Here is a 16960-nt window from a genome sequence, read left to right on the forward strand (position 1 = left end):
AGCATGAGGTCAGGTCAATTAGCCCATCGTGCAGTGTTGGGGGCGCGGAGGCCGCGCAGTCCCACGTGGACCACCCCGTGGCCCTCCCCTGCCGCGACTTTTGAATCCACCCTGATAGCTTTGATTATTATCATTGTATCTGTCTCGGCCACCATTATCGTTATGGTGGTGGGAATCAGCTGGATCGCCGTTTCCGTAGTACCCATCTTCTCGGGTGTCAGCTCGGTTATTATACCCGTCCTTACCGTGCCTGTTTTGATAACCATCATACTGTCGGCTCTGGTAGCCTTCCTTATTAGGCCTGGTCTGGTATTCGCCGCCGTGTCTACCCCGATACCCATCGCCGCTCTGCATATTCAGGAAGGTTCCACGGCCGCGATGACCGTTTGGTGCCCCACGACCACCTACACGTCTACCATAACGTCTGTATCTATTCTGTCTATCACCCTGACCTTGTGTCTTACGGTCCATACCATCCTCATGCTCAGGACTACGGCTCTCTTTCCACTCGTCATCATTTTTCTCCTCCACAGATGTAGCAGGTTGTCGCTCTTCGTGTTGATTAACAGGTTGACGGTCTACCTGAATAGTTGAGGTATGTGGTGGATGCTTAAGATGAGGTTGCGGCTGTAGTTGAGATGGTTGTGGAATACCAGGTTGTGGAGCAGGATGAGGCAGCGGTTGAGGGGCTACATGCTGAGGATGTGGAGGGTGTCCTTGTGGGGTCATAGGAATTTGGACACCAGCAGCATTTGGTGCAAAACCAGGATGCTCAGGATGTGGAACAAAATGGGCTTGCGGTGGTAATGGCATACCAGCAGCGTCTGGAACACGCCCCCCAGGCAGTTGTACAAAGTGTTGGTTGGTGAAAGTTTGAGTAGGAATAGGTGCTGGTGGTGATGGTTGGTTAGGAATTTGTGGTGGTTGAGGGGTGCCAATAGGGCTGTCAATTTCAGATTCTTGTAAGAAGAAGAAGTTCTGTGACCCTATTACTTCTGTTAGAGGCCTTTGTTGTGGGTACTGTTGAGAAAAGTATGCATGTTCAACTTCTTGCAAAGTAATTGGAGGAAGTTGACGTAGAGGATAAGCAGGAGCTGGTACAACGGCTGGTGCGGGAGGTACTGGCAGTGCGCCAGCGGGGGGATAAGCAGGTACTGGTTCCGTTACTAGTTCAGTTTCTACCACCTCCTGTGTCTCCTCACAAGCAGAAATAAAATTTTCTTCAGTTTCCACAACTACATTATCATCTGTCTTGTCAAAGTAACCACACTCATGGACTGTGGTAACAATTTCTTTTATACGTGCATAGGTTGTACCAAGTACTTCCTTTGGTTTACCATCAATAATAGAATATAAATGGTCAGCAGCTTTGGTCGCGTGAATGTGAAATCCAGGCAATCCTTCTTCATTTACTTCATGTTTCGGTGTCACTTCAGGGTATCTATAATAAAAAATATAATATATATTATTAATTTAAAAATATTATATTCACTATATGGCAAGTTGTGTTAGTAGTAGGATTCATTATCCTTATATAGTCTGTGGATAATGAAGTGTCTGTTTGTAATATTGAAATAACCATTTTTTACTACATGCATATGAATATAAATTCGGTACAGACACCAAAATGTCATTTTTTACAATTTTTGTCTGTCTGTCTGTTTGTTCCGGCTAATCTCTGAAATGGCTGGACAGATTTTGACGGGACTTTTTTGGTAGGTAGCTGATGTAATAAGGAGTAACTTAGGCTACTTTTATTTTAGAAAGATAAAGTTAAATTCCACGCGAACGAAGTCGCAGGTACAGCTAGTTATATATACATATATATATATTATGTACTTTGAATGTTATTAAAAACTTCCTGTTATAAATATAAGTAATACTTACAAATCATCTAAAATTTTTAGGTCTTCCTCAGTAAGTTTTGCCGCTCCATTACATCCATTCAAAAAATCATCTCGAGCTTCATTATTACCCATTTGCATAAGGCAATCCAGAATTAACAGTACTTCTCGAATTTTGTTTGTTTCCGCTGCATAACGTACCCAAGCATCCTGTATATAAGAAATTTAAAATGCCATAATCAAAATCAAATAATTATAAATTTTGGTAATTTGATTTTTACACTATCAGTATTATTTCATATTGTCTATCTAAAAATGTTAATGTTTACACTATTCTTTTTAATTGTTAGTATATAATCATTTAAATGTATTATATTTTAATTATATAATGATTAACATTCAGATCTTGAAGATTATATTTTTTGTTTAATTGTCAAAAAATATTTGTCCAAATATACAACCCAGTGACTGTTCAAGGGATTATATGTATAGAATATACTTCATATCTGAATTCTTTTCACTTTTAGTTGTTGTTTACTTTACCAAAATAACATTTTTTACAATTTTTGTTTGTGTCTCCAGCTAATCTCTTAAATGGCATGGACTTTTATTGGCAGGTAGCTGACGTAATAAGGAGTAACTTAGGCTACCTTTATTTTATAAAAAATATTTTATTTTAGAAACATAAAGTTAAATACCACGCGTACAGCTAGTAAGATATATATTTTTCAAAATAACCATATATGAAGTTGCAGGTAAGAACTTGTACAATATACACAAAAGCTACATGGTATAATTGAATGTACCTTTTTTGCTTGTTTCTTTGCTTCACGTTCTGCAGCTGTTGCAATTCCAGCAACTTGCTTGGACATATCCCTTGCAAACTCAAGTGTTTGGGCCACTTCATCATACTTTGCAACTGCTACCTTCTGGTCAGTATTCAGCTCTTTGCCTGCTTTTTGTAAATCGCGGTATGATGTTAGCTTACTCTAAAAAAAGATAAAAATATGTTAAATATAATGTTATACCTGAATATGACATTCAGTTATAACATTATACTAATATATGAACATGTTGACTGCCATTGAAATATTCAGAATTTACTGGCCTAAAATGACAATGTAATTTAATCTTATGATGTTATTAAAAACTTTTATTATAATGTATATTTATAGTTCCTTTTTCAATCATCTGTTCATGCTAGGCAGCATTGTATAACTGACATACACTGACTTTCTCTGAATGGGTGTTAAAAAAATGTGTGTACTTCTTTATCTTGTCTTCCCTGTGTTCTTAATTGAGAGACAAAGAGCAAGGCTGGAAGCATATTTTTTTATATATTTATTATTTTTTGGATATAAAAATAAACAATTTTGAAATAAAATAAAAATAATCCCCTTTCATATACTACAAACTCATACTCTAAATTTAAAATTTTGAGAATAGTCTTGATATAGATTTTAATGTAGTTTGTATGATGTAGAAATGTAGTGAATATTGCAAAACAATGTGTGAATATTTCCCCTAATTCTTTAATCCATTATATTTGTTGCATCATTTCATTATCTGGGACTTGTAAATTGTCAGTTTGACAGAATTCACAGGTCATGGTCTCACAGGTATAGTGATACACATAAATAGATACTGTTGAACCATAATAGTTCGATTTCACCATTTTGGTAAGCAAGAGTAGTATATAAGAGTTTCCAATAACAATATGTGTACATTTTTGACAGGGTTTAAGCAATATTACATATTATTTCTTCAAAAACAACATTTGTTACAATTGTACAAAAATAAAATAACTTGTTTAATAATCATGAACCTTGTTCTAAATCTATACTTAGAATAAGTAACTGCCAAGAGTAGTAAACCTTTCATAAATTGGTTAAGAGTTATTAGACTGTAGATTCTATTGCTAATAATGTGTGCACAACCTTCATGCACCTGCTCATGTGCTAAGTAACCTGATTTCATCCTTTGCTAGTAAAACATATAAGTATCTTTAATATGGGCATGAACAACTTTGCAACAGGAACCTTAACCATATTGTAACATTGCTGAAAAGCAATGAATAAAATATTTTCTTTCTTTCTTCTTCTTTCTTAACATGTTAATCGCTATTATAATATCAGAAAATTTTTCACATGAGCCATGGTAACTTTATTAGATTATTTCAAAAATGTATCAAGGAAACTTAATGTATCACAGATTTTTTTTTGCCAAAATTCCCAGAATAACTTTAATTTTTATGTCACACATATATGATTGACATGGCCCTATATTAAAACTTTTTTTCAAAACAACCACTTGTATATGTCTGATGTTCATTTATTAGAAATTTTCAAGATTTGGTTCTTATAGGCCAAGTTTTCGAAACATAATACAAATGTATTGTTTGCGGCGGATATCTGTGATTGCTGTGGTCTTCTACAAAATCGCATACGTCAGATATATGTCTGTCATGGCTCATGTAGAACTTCTTAGTGTCAGACACAGGTGAGTAACATGGCGATTAACACATTAATAATTAACATAATATATCCTATTACTTAACATTTATATAAAATTCAGTGAGCATCTTCATGGTGTCTAGTTATTCAACAAATTGTCAAGTTCTCAAACTAGCAATTAAGTATGGGAAGCAATTGCCCCAATGCTTCTTAGTTTCTTACTGATTATGATTACATATGATATTTCTAGTGTCTAATGTACCATTCCATATATTGCACGTACCTTGGTCCTCTAAATTATGTTTTTTTTTATGGATGATAATGGAATCGTACACCCGCCTGCGCTAACAGTTTACTCTGGTGGGGCACCAGTGCAGGATGATAAGATAAGATAACAATCCCCTTCCTATCATGATGGTTGAGTGCAGTGATGACTAGCTCACTAAGTATGCGGCTGCTACAGGTAGGTACTGGTCTGCTCTGATAACTATGACTTACTGGGGGGAAGGGGATTGTTGGTAATGTGGATTGATAACCCCATTGCTAGCAATGTATCATGTCAGGTCGACCTCCACGCGGTTCCCCCTGGAAACCATCATGTCAAATTCCTGGTGAATTTGTCACGATGGGCTAACTAATTATCATCCTGGTGCTGGTGCCCCGCCAGCGTAAACTGTTAGCACAGGCGGGTGTACCATTCCATTATCGACCCTCAAAATAACTATGACTTACTACAAAATAAATCAGTACTCAAGAAACTATTACATTAATTTATATTTATCAATTTTGCTATTAAAAATGCAAAACCGGAGAGCGTCATTTAAAAAAGCAAATTTTCTTGCTCATTCTTTTGAAATAAGTCTGCATTGATATGATAAAATAAATAATCTAATCGAAAGCGTTTACATTAAGTTTATTAGAGGAATTATTATTTCTATTACAAAATTCATAATAATGGAACGCATTATAATCAGATATATCCATAAAATATTATTTCATAATAAATTTATATCCCATGAAATTAATTAAATGACAGATGACAATAAAAATTTGGGCGTCAGGGTTTTGTATCGTCAACATTGGTCGAGCACATGTGTGAAAATGGCGTCAACGGTATGAAATATGCAATTATTTTATTTACTGCTGAAGTACACAATTGTATACCTTAATAATGTATTAAAACTATAATCTGAAGCTTGTTTAATTATGTTTTAGGATATTAATAATATAATACTTAATAAACAAAAAATATACTGCTCTTAATAGTGCTGTACATTATACGTACCTTTCTTTTCTCCAAATTTCGGATTTTATGCTCAATAATGGTCATAATCTGTCGTACTGGTGAATTATCCAAAGCCTCCGAAGAGGCTGGCTTTTCGGATTTTGCATTCGCAGCTGAAGGCATCCTTCACAGGCAACAACTTTTCCTGGATTGGGTATTGTGATGGTTGAATGAAGAGATAGAGATAGATTTTTTATCTATCTTTATAACCCAAGCAAACTGTCATCGAACGAACGACGCAAGCATTTTATTTCTATGTTGGTACAACATAACCAAAATTCAGGAGCTCGAATACACCAACTTTTAATCATTTTAGTAAGCCTAGGCCACTAAAAGTCGGTATCATAATATATTAGATATTAATTGTTATTATTCTTTAATATAGGCATCGAATCTTCATTGCTTATCACACAAATATAAATTTAGTTACTAAGCAAGTAATCACCAAGTCTGTTTTAACCATAGATATTGGTGAAAAGGTCTTCCATCCAGAGTCGTATAATCAATATAGAAAAAAAATATATTTCTTTTGTGAATTTAAAATTTTGTTTTTTTTCAAATGATTTATTATACTCAAATTTTTATTTTTTTCTCATAGTAAAATAAACTTGAAAATAATTTGCTGTTTTATTTTCACTTTTTAAATTTTGTTTTTATAATATTAGTGTTAATATTTCAAAATGTTTTGTAATACAAGAGTGAGTACGGTTTTGTAAATATAACCTAATTAATGTTTCTGGCCGGTTTGTGCGTTTTTAGCAAAAGCTTTGTATTTTTTATATTATAAGACGAATTTTGAAATGTACGTCGTGTCTTTCATACACATGAATATATGATTAACAAAATTTATCTTTTAGGTCATCGTGACAAATTCGATGCAATTAAACATTTTGTGTATTCTTTATCCAAAACACATGCAATAATTGTAAACCATAAGTTCGAAATATTCAAATTTGAAAAAACTAGGTGAATACGAATTATAAAACTCCGAAATTCATTGATCATCCAATTTGTATGTGTCTTATTAGGTAACTTTACTACTGAATTAAAGCAACCTGAAAACCGGAATTCAAACTTAACAATTCTACGTTTTATAGTGTACAATTTAACACTAATATGTATTAGTGATTATTCTAACATTAGGGAATGGGACACTGTAATTTTATATAATAGTATATGTGTGTCTGGCTATTACTTTTTCAAAATTAAACTGCTGCAAATCTTGATGAAGTTTTAATGTGAAGATAGGTTGTAACATGAGGACAGGCAGGTTGTCTGTAACAAAATTTTCAGGGACTTTAAATTTGTTGGAATTTTATGATCTCTCAAAAGACCTATCATTTATATTTTTTTGAATGGATATGATTAATTCTTATACAAAAACATTCACTGTGCAAATATTATGGACATTTGTTTGCCTATGTAGTGTTTTTAAGTACATGCTACAATGTAATATTTGATAGTAATAATTGTGTGTTCCTGTTACCTTAGACCATTTTGATAAACTTTATTGGTCATGTGGACTTGGTATGGGTTGGTGTGATTAATGCCAGTATTAGTCAAGTCATACTTATGTAATTTTAAAGAGATAGAGAGCCAATATGGACCTTTGTCTTAAACTGTTAATGACTGACACCTACAACTTCTAATTTAAACATTCAAAGCTAAGTATATAAAAATTTTTAATAATAAATTTCTACTTTTCTTTCTGGCCTTCTACTTTATAAAAGAAAATTGCATATGCTACTCTAGTAAGATTTTAAATAAAATACTTATATATAAGTAGATTAAATTTTGTTCACCTATTTTTTTTAAATGTTTATCCATTTTATCAACTCAAGTTGCTGTTTTGTTATATTAACTTCAATGAGTACACATTATTCAAATTCTTTCATACTAAATTAAATATTATTATATATGTAGAAAAGTAAATCATATACCTATCTACCTACCTATCATATATTTGTCAGAAATTTTACAAAAACGTACATATTTTATTATGTCTATTATTTATTTCAGATATCCTGTTTCACCTACCAATTGCTGAGATTACAAAGTAATAAACTACATACAACTGCACTAAAGCTTGATAGTCAAAAAACTGAAAAAAGTATGTACTGGCTAATGTGTTACTTATAACTTAATTTACATGATATTCATATGAGATAAGGATTCACCAATCTTTTTAACCATTAATAAAAATTGTTTTGTTGCAGCAATAAATCAAGTAACACTACTTGGTAGAGTTGGTGCTGATCCTCAAAAGCGAGGTTCCGAAGAGCATCCAGTTGTGAATTTTCCTCTTGCTACTCATTTTAGTTATAAATATGAGTCAGGAGATATATTACAACGAACTGATTGGCACAGAGTCAGCATTTTTAAACCGGGTCTCCGTGATACAGTATATAAATATCTAAAAAAAGGCCAAAGAGTATATGTTACTGGTAAACTGTCATATGGTGAAGTGAAACTTGATGATGGCCAAGTTCGAACAGCATCTACTGTTGTTGCTGATGATATTATATTTTTCCAAGGACAGCCATTAGAAAATTAATGAAATAGTTTTTTAAGAACTAGGCATCAGAAGTTTGGTATACAGAAGCTAAAGTAAATCAGATTTTTACAAACAAGTTGAAAGTTTAAGTGTAATAAGCATTCCCAATGTAATTAGTTAAATCTCTATATCTGAATCTCTCTGTAATCTTTATATCATAACTAATTAAATCTATTTTTACTTAGTTTCCAATAATATTTTTAATATAATAATTTTTTCCAATAATATACATTTGTGTAACAGCTAAACCATATTAATTATAGGATTTTGGGAGTACTTATGAAATTTATATACATTACACACAAGTTATATGTTTAGATGATTTAAAGCTTGTGATGTCAATTTCTCATGAATGTCGTTACTTATGTTAATTAGTGTGTAAGTACAATGTGATTTAATTTGCTTGTGATAAATAAAAGCAGATACCATTTTAACGAAGTTGGTGTTTTAATTCATTGTAATACTAAGGTACCTATATAGACGATATCCTTAAAATATAAAGGATTTGGGAATAATAATTTTTAGTTGTTTTCAAGTGGGTATAGTTTGTGTTTAAAATATGCAAATCCAGGTAAAAGATATTTGTATCAACAAAATTATTTTCACATTATACTAACTTGTTTTAACTAGCACGCTATTCAACAATAGATGGCGCCTTTTGTCTTTTTCTCATAGTAGTAGTAGTAGTTTCTCGTAGTGTTTGGATAGGCATTATAACTTTTTATACAATATAAGGCTATACAGATAACTTAATGTCGAATTGAATATTATTTTTTTATTTCTTTTTGTACTTGTTATACGGCCTGGTTATCGTGGAATAGAAATTAATATTATATTAATTGTACCTATTTATAAAACGTTCTTATGACACGATTATTGTCTTTATCTATCTGTAAGATCCTTGTCGGGTCTCTGGTGGGCACTATCAGTGTCACCGCTGAGGTATAAGTTGGTTATCCTACAGTATAAATGCTAAGTGGAAGTCGCAATCAGCGTTACGGTTTTAACTTTAAAACTAAATATAGTAGGTAGGTACTAAACATTTATCGTAAACTCTGCCTGTACTAATGCAACTCTGAATAAATATATGTATTATTAAATGATAAATATGATGTAGTCAATAAAAGTGTTAAGTATGTTTTGAGGTTAACCATTAAAAACACAATCTTCCTTTATATAACATTAGACTATTTGATCCTGGGACCACGGACCAAGTATCTGTTGTACGATACTTTATAAATTGTTTATGATCGATAAGACCCCATGCATGGAATCAAACACTTTGTTATAGATAGCTTTTTGGAATTCACCATTGAATACAGCATTCAAATCGGTTAAACCGTTTCTGATGGCAAAGTTGATATGTACAGACAGATAATAAAAAAGGATTTATTGTTATCAGTTTGTGAACAAAAATCAATCAAGTCACAGAAGTCAAACCGACTTCTGTGATATAAGGTACTACTTTGATTAATATTTTTTTTAAAGAGCAGACTTTAGGTATTGCTGTATTGTGTCTTTTACCTAATTTTATCAAGATGAAACTAGACTAAAAACATTTACCTTTCCAAAATAACTCTTTCAATAGACTATTTATAATTTTTATAATATAAAGATTGTCTTTACTGGTAAGTATTTGCTACACCTGCTGAAAAACCCGAAAAGAGGTAGATATGATATGCAGTAGATAAGACTGAAACTACAAATTTGCAATATATTGAGGAATTTCGAGGTCGTAAATATTTCATGGGTAGGAGTGAGCTCAGATAGGTAAAGGTGATACGTAAATAAGTTAGATAAGCTTATAACATCATTTTCATTTATTTTTAGTTATAATAAATCTGCCACAATATTTTTTGTGAACGTCATAAACATATTGTGTACATGTTGGAAGAATTGGCATGAAAGTATGCCAGATAGAAATGATTGTAAAAATACAAACTCAATTGTAATAGTACTTACATATACTAGGTACTCTGATAAAGCTCCTCTTTGTTTCACAAATCATACATACACTCTCTTTACAGTCTGTTCTTTTTATCCTAACTTATTTATATCTTAATCTAATATTTACAAAACTATATTTAACTCTCTATGACATTTACCTACATTGATAAAAGAGATCACAGAAAATTGTAGCTGGAAATCTTTGAGTTAAAGTCCTAGCATACTCTATATGTCTACCACTTTATTTTTTTTATCACAGTGGACATTTTTTATTTCAAGGCATTTTAGGTAATAAGATTATTTTTATTGTCTTTTAGATTATATTCTTGTATTTTATTCAAACAGTTGATTTTTTAAGAATTATAGCTGCCACAATAACGCATGAATTTTAAATTACGTGGTAGGTACATTAAAGATATTACTTTCTCTCTAGCTACAATTGAAATGGATAAAAACAATTGGAAGACGATAATCTGTTAATTTTCTATATAACGATGTTTTATAAATCTGTTGATTTGCGTGTATCCACTTTTTGAATATATTTTCTACTTTTGGATCTATACATATAGGTATAGTTATTTAAATTATAAAATGCATTAGTAAGCGCGCACACTTATGCACACGCAATTTCTTTCAATAAATCTATTTGAAACTGCGAGATCTCTGCAGTCCATTGCACAAATTTTAAAATAGTCTATATGATTTCAACACACATAAACTCTTATTCCTTTTGCTAACTATTAGGTAATTGACACTATTATATAAAATCACTTGGCACAAAGGCATTATTTTAGGTCCATACCCTGTTTAACTCCAAGACCATAATAAATCCGTCAAAGTACTCTCAGCGTTAGTTTCCATAATACAGCTATATCAATAAACATGTTATATTAGGAAGACTTATATAATTATTTCTGAGAGGAATTTGACTAGAATTTTAGTGGGTGGAGTTTTGTTCACACTATATAAACGTATCGCACTGTAAGCGTTCAGAACTTTCATTGTTAGTGATCATTGTTCACATTTTTCACTTTTAAGGTTCAGAGCGTAATGATCGCCATTATATTCAGGTTCACGTTTGAGCATCATATTATCACCAATGAGAACACTGATGCGGTGTTTGTCATGTTGTAATGGAACAGGAGCGGGATCTGATCGCGCTCGCTTTCGCCACGGCTCTGAAGCAGCCATGCTAAGATCAGTAGGCATGTCTTCATCTACTGCTTCTTCTTCGCAACGTTCTTCTTTCATTTCTGTTTTCACAACAGCTTGAGGTACTACTCTCGTGGGGCTCATTTGTTGTCGTAGAAGTGAGATGTTCTTAATATTCTTTAATTCTGTTGGATTCCTTAGAAATCTGTGGAAAAAGAAAAAAATATAAGTTATATTTCTATAAATAATGTTATGTGAAATTATTTAAAAGTTAAGGAAATAAATACATACTGGTAACAATGTCGTTCGCCTTGTACTTTACGTAGGATATTGACACGATAGTAATATCTTAAAGCTCGAGACATTTTATCGTAGTTCATTGATAGGTGATTTTTCTGAATTCCCCAGAGTTTGGCTAGTCCAGCAGGATCTACAATCTTGAATACACCAGTGTCTCTATTTTTCCACGCGATGTAATTTGTATACCGCTGAGTTGGATCATTTAGTAGCTGTTGTAGAAAATCCCATAATAATCGACCATCTGGAAAATAATAGCAGTGATTAATTTATTTGTTATTTTGCATACTCATATGTGCAATCGTTTTGTTTATTTTATAACGTCAAACTTACTTGTATTCGATTCGGGCATATCATTCGGGAAGAATTCTCTGTGTTGAGTACGATAATGCGAATGCTGTACTGGAAGATTTTGTGGTGCTGGACTCGCAAGAGGAGCATCTTTGGGAGATCTAGGCGGATGTCCGAATTGTGTTTCTTCATCTGAATCCGAATGATTGCTTCCAGAACTTGCTGCCTGTGCTTGTGCGGGTACCGATGGCGCATACGTCGGTCCATAGTTTACTGCCTCCCCACGTTGTGGACTTCCTGAACTATCTACTGATGGTGCCGGACTTAACGTTACTGAGTTTGGTTGGGCAGCGGCTACAGCAGCACTATGGAAATGATGGAAACCGTCGACAGTCCAAGTTGGTGTTGGTGGATGTGAGTGTGGTGATGGCGGATAAGGAGCAGCGCGTGCTGTTGGAGTTACAGGTGAAGACGGAACTCTTCCTAAAAGTGCTGCATCGCGCACCAACATTTGTAAAACATTGTGCAAAACATCACCGGCGCCTGGACAACGCTCTCCTAAGTCAGTTTTGGTCAACAAGCATAAAGCTTTACCTGTAAAAGATATTATTTATTTACTAACATATAATGACGAAAAATCAATGTGATGAATTTTTACTTTCGATTCGTCGATATTAGAAATCAGAATATAATATAACTTACCATTCATTTGGAATAAATCCATATCGAAATTTGGCAAGTCAAACTCTCTTTCGCACCACTTTAAGAAGACTGCTACATCTTCTCTGGTCCATAATCTTGGCTCTGGCGGAAGACCGGCTGGTAGTTGTGCCTTCGTATCACCAAGGGGAGATGGAGGTGGTGGGGCCCATGGCAATGGATACCGCCATAACAGGTCCGTCGGACTAAATGGCAGCGGTAATCGCTCCATACTTGTAGGCCCCGACGGCAGTTGAAGACTAACGACTTTCATCACGATTGTCTGAAATTAAGAAATAATTTTATATAGTCAAACTCAAATTTAAAAACATTTAATTAGGCAGATTTTGTTTTTTTACATAATATATCTCCACTGTTTATTAATTGTTCAGGTAGTTTCTTTACTTTATTAAGTAACTAACCTACTAAACGTTGGACAAGAACAATCGGCAAAAACTCAATTTATGACTGCAAAATTATTAAATTGTAGAACGGTTTTCATCGTTGAGTACTCTAAGAGCTGTCTTTAAAAGTTTTATATATTCCTTGATATAGGTGGCGGTTACAATAATTTCCGAGAATATATAATTTATTTGAACGAATGTGTGCTGTTAATCTCGTGTTTCGGTTTAATCAATTATATTGTACCAATTATTATACAGTATTGTACAAACATATTTAATTTTGTCTTCACAAGTCGATCATACTATTGAGTAGACATGTAATTTTAACAAGTCTTATTACTGCAACGTTAAAATTACGTTGCAAATTACGTTATGTAAGTAATCTGGAAAATATACTATTTTTAGCAGGTATTAGGTACGTTCAAGCAACACATTGTTCTAATGATGAAACAAAAATATTAGATACTATTTATTATTTATTTATTTATGGAATATATTTTCATAAGAGTAATTTACATTTTAATGTGTATAAATATAGATATTTTCGATTACTAATTAGTAGATGCTATTAAACTAAATTGCACTACATATGTAATAAAATACATGAACATAAATTCAAGCCGATAGTTTGAATTAGTATTTAATAAAAGTAATGTTAGGGAATTTAAAGTAATCTCATTGTTTTGTTAGGTATAAATAAGGTAAATGTATATAAAATATTTCTTTAGATGTTAATTCATTCCGTGTTGTTCTTTGATTTTTAAATGTGAACCTTGGATGACTTTTATATGTTTGATTAAAATTACATCCATAATATGTGATAAGGTGATCTCCTCAATCCTCACATTTGTTCTTAGTATTCAAGTTATCTACGTTCGATAACCCAGGTTTTATATCAGTGGGTTTTTTATGATATTAATATAATAAACAAGTTTCAAGATATAATATCAGGTTACTATTGTAATGTTTAACGTTTTATATTTGCACCTAACAGACGGGAGTTCCATCGATTTTTATATTATTATTTATTATCGGAACTCGAACGGATTTCAATGCTCATAGGGTCGGCAGTTCTACGCCCCCTCTTGTCGTCTTGACCTATGTTATAAAGTTAGGGTCGCCACCTGCTGATTTGGATTTTGGGGAGGATGAAATCGACTTTGTTACAAATGTGGGACATAAATATGAGTATATATAAGTAATTTATATTAATTATTTTTAAAAAAGTAAAAAGTATTCATATATTACATATTTTTTATATATTCTATCATTAAGCTAAAAATACATAAATAGGCAAATACCTAACACCTAACCTAACATCTACTGTCTAGTGAGATTATAATTAGTTATATTTTTCAATTATGCTTCCTGTATTCACAGGTTTTTGTAATTTTATTATTAGTTCTATTCAGTATAAGTCAAGTTTTATCCGGTTGTAATTACGTAGTCGAAGTTGATGCAATATTTAATTGTTTATAAATAATGTGTTTTTGTTATGATAGTCTATATATATATATCTACTTCTGTATGAAGTTTTCTTAATACAATCGCCTATAGACTTAATATAATGTATATTGAGTGCTGCCGGATTTGAGTACCATATCGTTAGGTACCACACAGTCGCCTTATCGGGCGCGGTCGGAAATGCGTGAGTCGCGATAGCGCGGTTTGCGATAAGCACCGCTACTTACCGGCTGAGCTGATCCGGAACTTGTTGCGACGTCAAAAATCCTATAAATACGGGAACTGGAGTTTTCAGCACATGTACATAGTCACAGCACTAGGAGCACAAAATCCAATGTTCACAGTAGCAGGCACACGCGTAGCAGCGGCGGTCCCTCCAAACGTGTCGTGTTACGGCACGCCGTAAACCAGCAGCGTATCTGAGGGATCTAGCTCGCAGACAAGCGTTGCGGGCAACTCTCCAACGCGAACTGATGATGCGGTGGCGGCGCGGGCGGACGGACGCGCGCCCGTCGCGCCGGCTCCTCCGCCCCTTCCCCTCGCAGTGCCTCACATATTGCCGAGATAAAACTTTGGACCAGACCAAGACGGCAAGACCCATTTTTAAAAATACGGTACGAGTATGTTTCCTCTAAACGTTACAGCGGTGTTGATGAAAATGTAGACTAGATATAGTTGCGGAATAGAGTTTTAATAATAAATACGTACCTTCATAGGCACAGCGAAAGGTAAGTAGGTACTGTTGTAGTACTTGAATGTGCTTGCCTAGGGCATGCGGAAGTGCTAGTTGTGAGATTACGTCAGCGCGCCAGTTTTTAATAACTCGCAATATTTCCTTGTTTGCAGAGTAATTGCGGGTGCGATATGACTTGTTTTTATTATTATATCCACTTAATAGATTTATTTCATGTATTATAATTTATGAATATTCTTTAGTTAATATTTTGAAATGTCCATAATACATGTATGACATAAAAATAACGAAAGCGTATTATTTAAACAGTTCTCTAGTTGGTTGGACAAATTAAGTATTTTCATTTAAAGATTTCCATGAAATCTTGGGAATATAGACACAAAACAGGAAAGGAAACGAGGAGAGGGACGATGCAGTTTCCTGGTGAACTGTAGAGTGAGACAATATGATCGCTAACCGGTTTGAGCTGAGCTCATTTGGTTGTGTCTTGTGTATAAGTGTGGACTATAACAGAATAGGTATACCTAATGAGAATCATGTATGATTTTATTACATTTACCTTTTGATATTACGTAGCTAACTTACTGCTCTATGTACTTATTATCTCTATTAGAAAACAATGAGTTTGGGTATTGACAAGTAACCAGTAAAAGAAGAACACTATTTTGTTTATTATTATACCTACTATATTTATTACAGATACTTAGATTAACTACTAAGTATCAATAATTCACTACCATCAATAAATTCAAGATACCTATATTATTTATTGCAATTTCCTAACTCATGGTACGATCATAGAATCGATGAATCATAAGCAGTGGATGCCTAACTATTATATCATATAGCCAATGTTTAGTTTTGTTTTACCTCCTGGAGCAGACGAAAGTCAGAAGCCAATGTTTTAGATGTGTTGGCGTATACGTGTAGGTTGAGATTATCTTGTGTGCCCTGGCCGTCGTCCCACTACCGGTTCGAGACAGAAATATTCGGCAGCCAAGACGGAAGTGGCCTCGGAATCTTTACCTGTTGCTCCCTTCGCCCGCCCCGCGCTCCCATGTCTCATTCCATCTCGTTTTCACGTTAGGTGGGCGCACATAGTTGGTACGGTGGCGACACGCAGGCGTTTGTCGTGGACTCGTGAAGTTATGTGCAGTAATTTGGAGAATAAAAGACTATGATGTTCGTCCATACGTGACCGTGACCGCAGAACTTGCTGCTACTTTCTTTATAGACACTTTGATGTTCTGCGTTTGGTGTAATTTAAATATTTTTCTGTTATTTCCGTATTTGTAATAGTAATAATAGAAGGCAATTTATTTTAATACCTACAAAGCGATGTTAATTAATATAGCAATTGTTTTGTTAAAAGCAAATATGAATAACGACCTGCTTAACATTGATATTTTGTCTTGACTAGGTGAGATATAGGTATGTATGTGTTAATTTTATATATATACATATTATGGATGTATTATTTATTAATTTTTGGATTTAGATGTGATGAGGTATTAGGAGCATATACTGCAAAGATCCCTATCCTATTGATTTCAAATAAGTAGGTACTTACCAGTGCAACGTGCAATTAGCAAGACGAGAAATGATCCACCAATGTTTGAACAAAATAGACGCAAGTAATATTTGTATCGGGAACGGAATAATATTCATATCATTCCAATAAAAATAAAATAAATATTAAGTACAAGGCCTAGGTACACAACATAGAGTAGGCACGATATAGATGACGAACATTTTAGCGCCAAAACAGTGTTGCAAGCTGATTTATAAAACTGACACTTCTTATCAGTTTTATAAATCAGCGTATAAGAATATCGCCAGTTACCGGTGTTTGATTACAGATTCAATTGTCTTAATG

General features: G+C 33.4%; 3 protein-coding genes across 3 annotated transcripts; 1 reads left to right on the top strand and 2 right to left on the bottom strand.

Annotated features, from left to right (window-relative positions):
- Positions 1-18: 18 nt before the first annotated feature.
- LOC131854741 (caprin homolog) lies at positions 19-5788 on the bottom strand. The gene is made up of 4 exons (XM_059205883.1): positions 5583-5788; positions 2651-2833; positions 1888-2054; positions 19-1441 (listed from the first exon to the last, which is right to left on the bottom strand). Exons 1-4 carry the CDS (start codon positions 5703-5705, stop codon positions 19-21), a joined length of 1896 nt encoding a protein of 631 aa, XP_059061866.1. The 5' UTR covers positions 5706-5788.
- Positions 5789-6112: 324 nt separating this feature from the next.
- On the top strand, positions 6113-8581 carry LOC131854821 (single-stranded DNA-binding protein, mitochondrial). Its single transcript, XM_059205989.1, has 3 exons — positions 6113-6280; positions 7602-7692; positions 7799-8581. The coding sequence occupies exons 1-3, from the start codon at positions 6263-6265 to the stop codon at positions 8134-8136; spliced, it is 447 nt and encodes a 148-aa protein (XP_059061972.1). The 5' UTR covers positions 6113-6262; the 3' UTR covers positions 8137-8581.
- A 1363-nt stretch (positions 8582-9944) lies between these two features.
- On the bottom strand, positions 9945-14870 carry LOC131854785 (ets DNA-binding protein pokkuri). The gene is made up of 5 exons (XM_059205943.1): positions 14618-14870; positions 12526-12805; positions 11866-12417; positions 11527-11776; positions 9945-11440 (listed from the first exon to the last, which is right to left on the bottom strand). Exons 2-5 carry the CDS (start codon positions 12794-12796, stop codon positions 11095-11097), a joined length of 1419 nt encoding a protein of 472 aa, XP_059061926.1. The 5' UTR covers positions 12797-12805; positions 14618-14870; the 3' UTR covers positions 9945-11094.
- Positions 14871-16960: the final 2090 nt, after the last annotated feature.

The sequence above is a fragment of the Achroia grisella genome, unplaced genomic scaffold (assembly GCF_030625045.1).
Source record: "Achroia grisella isolate CSIRO2021 unplaced genomic scaffold, CSIRO_AGI_Agris_v1 utg1245, whole genome shotgun sequence".
Lineage (NCBI taxonomy): Eukaryota > Metazoa > Arthropoda > Insecta > Lepidoptera > Pyralidae > Achroia > Achroia grisella.

What these genes read in the sequence shown, in the direction of transcription:
- LOC131854741 (XM_059205883.1), bottom strand. Translation starts at nt 5,705, where the DNA reads ATGCCTTCAGCTGCGAATGCAAAATCCGAAAAGCCAGCCTCTTCGGAG. An exon ending in CAAAGAAACAAGCAAAAAAG is followed by an intron (nt 2,055 to 2,650) that starts GTACATTCAATT and finishes TCTTATATACAG; the next exon opens with GATGCTTGGGTACGTTATGC. An exon ending in CTAAAAATTTTAGATGATTT is followed by an intron (nt 1,442 to 1,887) that starts GTAAGTATTACT and finishes TTTTTATTATAG; the next exon opens with ATACCCTGAAGTGACACCGA.
- LOC131854821 (XM_059205989.1), top strand. An exon ending in TAGTCAAAAAACTGAAAAAA is followed by an intron (nt 7,693 to 7,798) that starts GTATGTACTGGC and finishes GTTTTGTTGCAG; the next exon opens with CAATAAATCAAGTAACACTA.
- LOC131854785 (XM_059205943.1), bottom strand. Translation starts at nt 12,796, where the DNA reads ATGAAAGTCGTTAGTCTTCAACTGCCGTCGGGGCCTACAAGTATGGAG. An exon ending in GGATTTATTCCAAATGAATG is followed by an intron (nt 12,418 to 12,525) that starts GTAAGTTATATT and finishes TATCTTTTACAG; the next exon opens with GTAAAGCTTTATGCTTGTTG. An exon ending in GGCGAACGACATTGTTACCA is followed by an intron (nt 11,441 to 11,526) that starts GTATGTATTTAT and finishes CTTTTTCCACAG; the next exon opens with ATTTCTAAGGAATCCAACAG.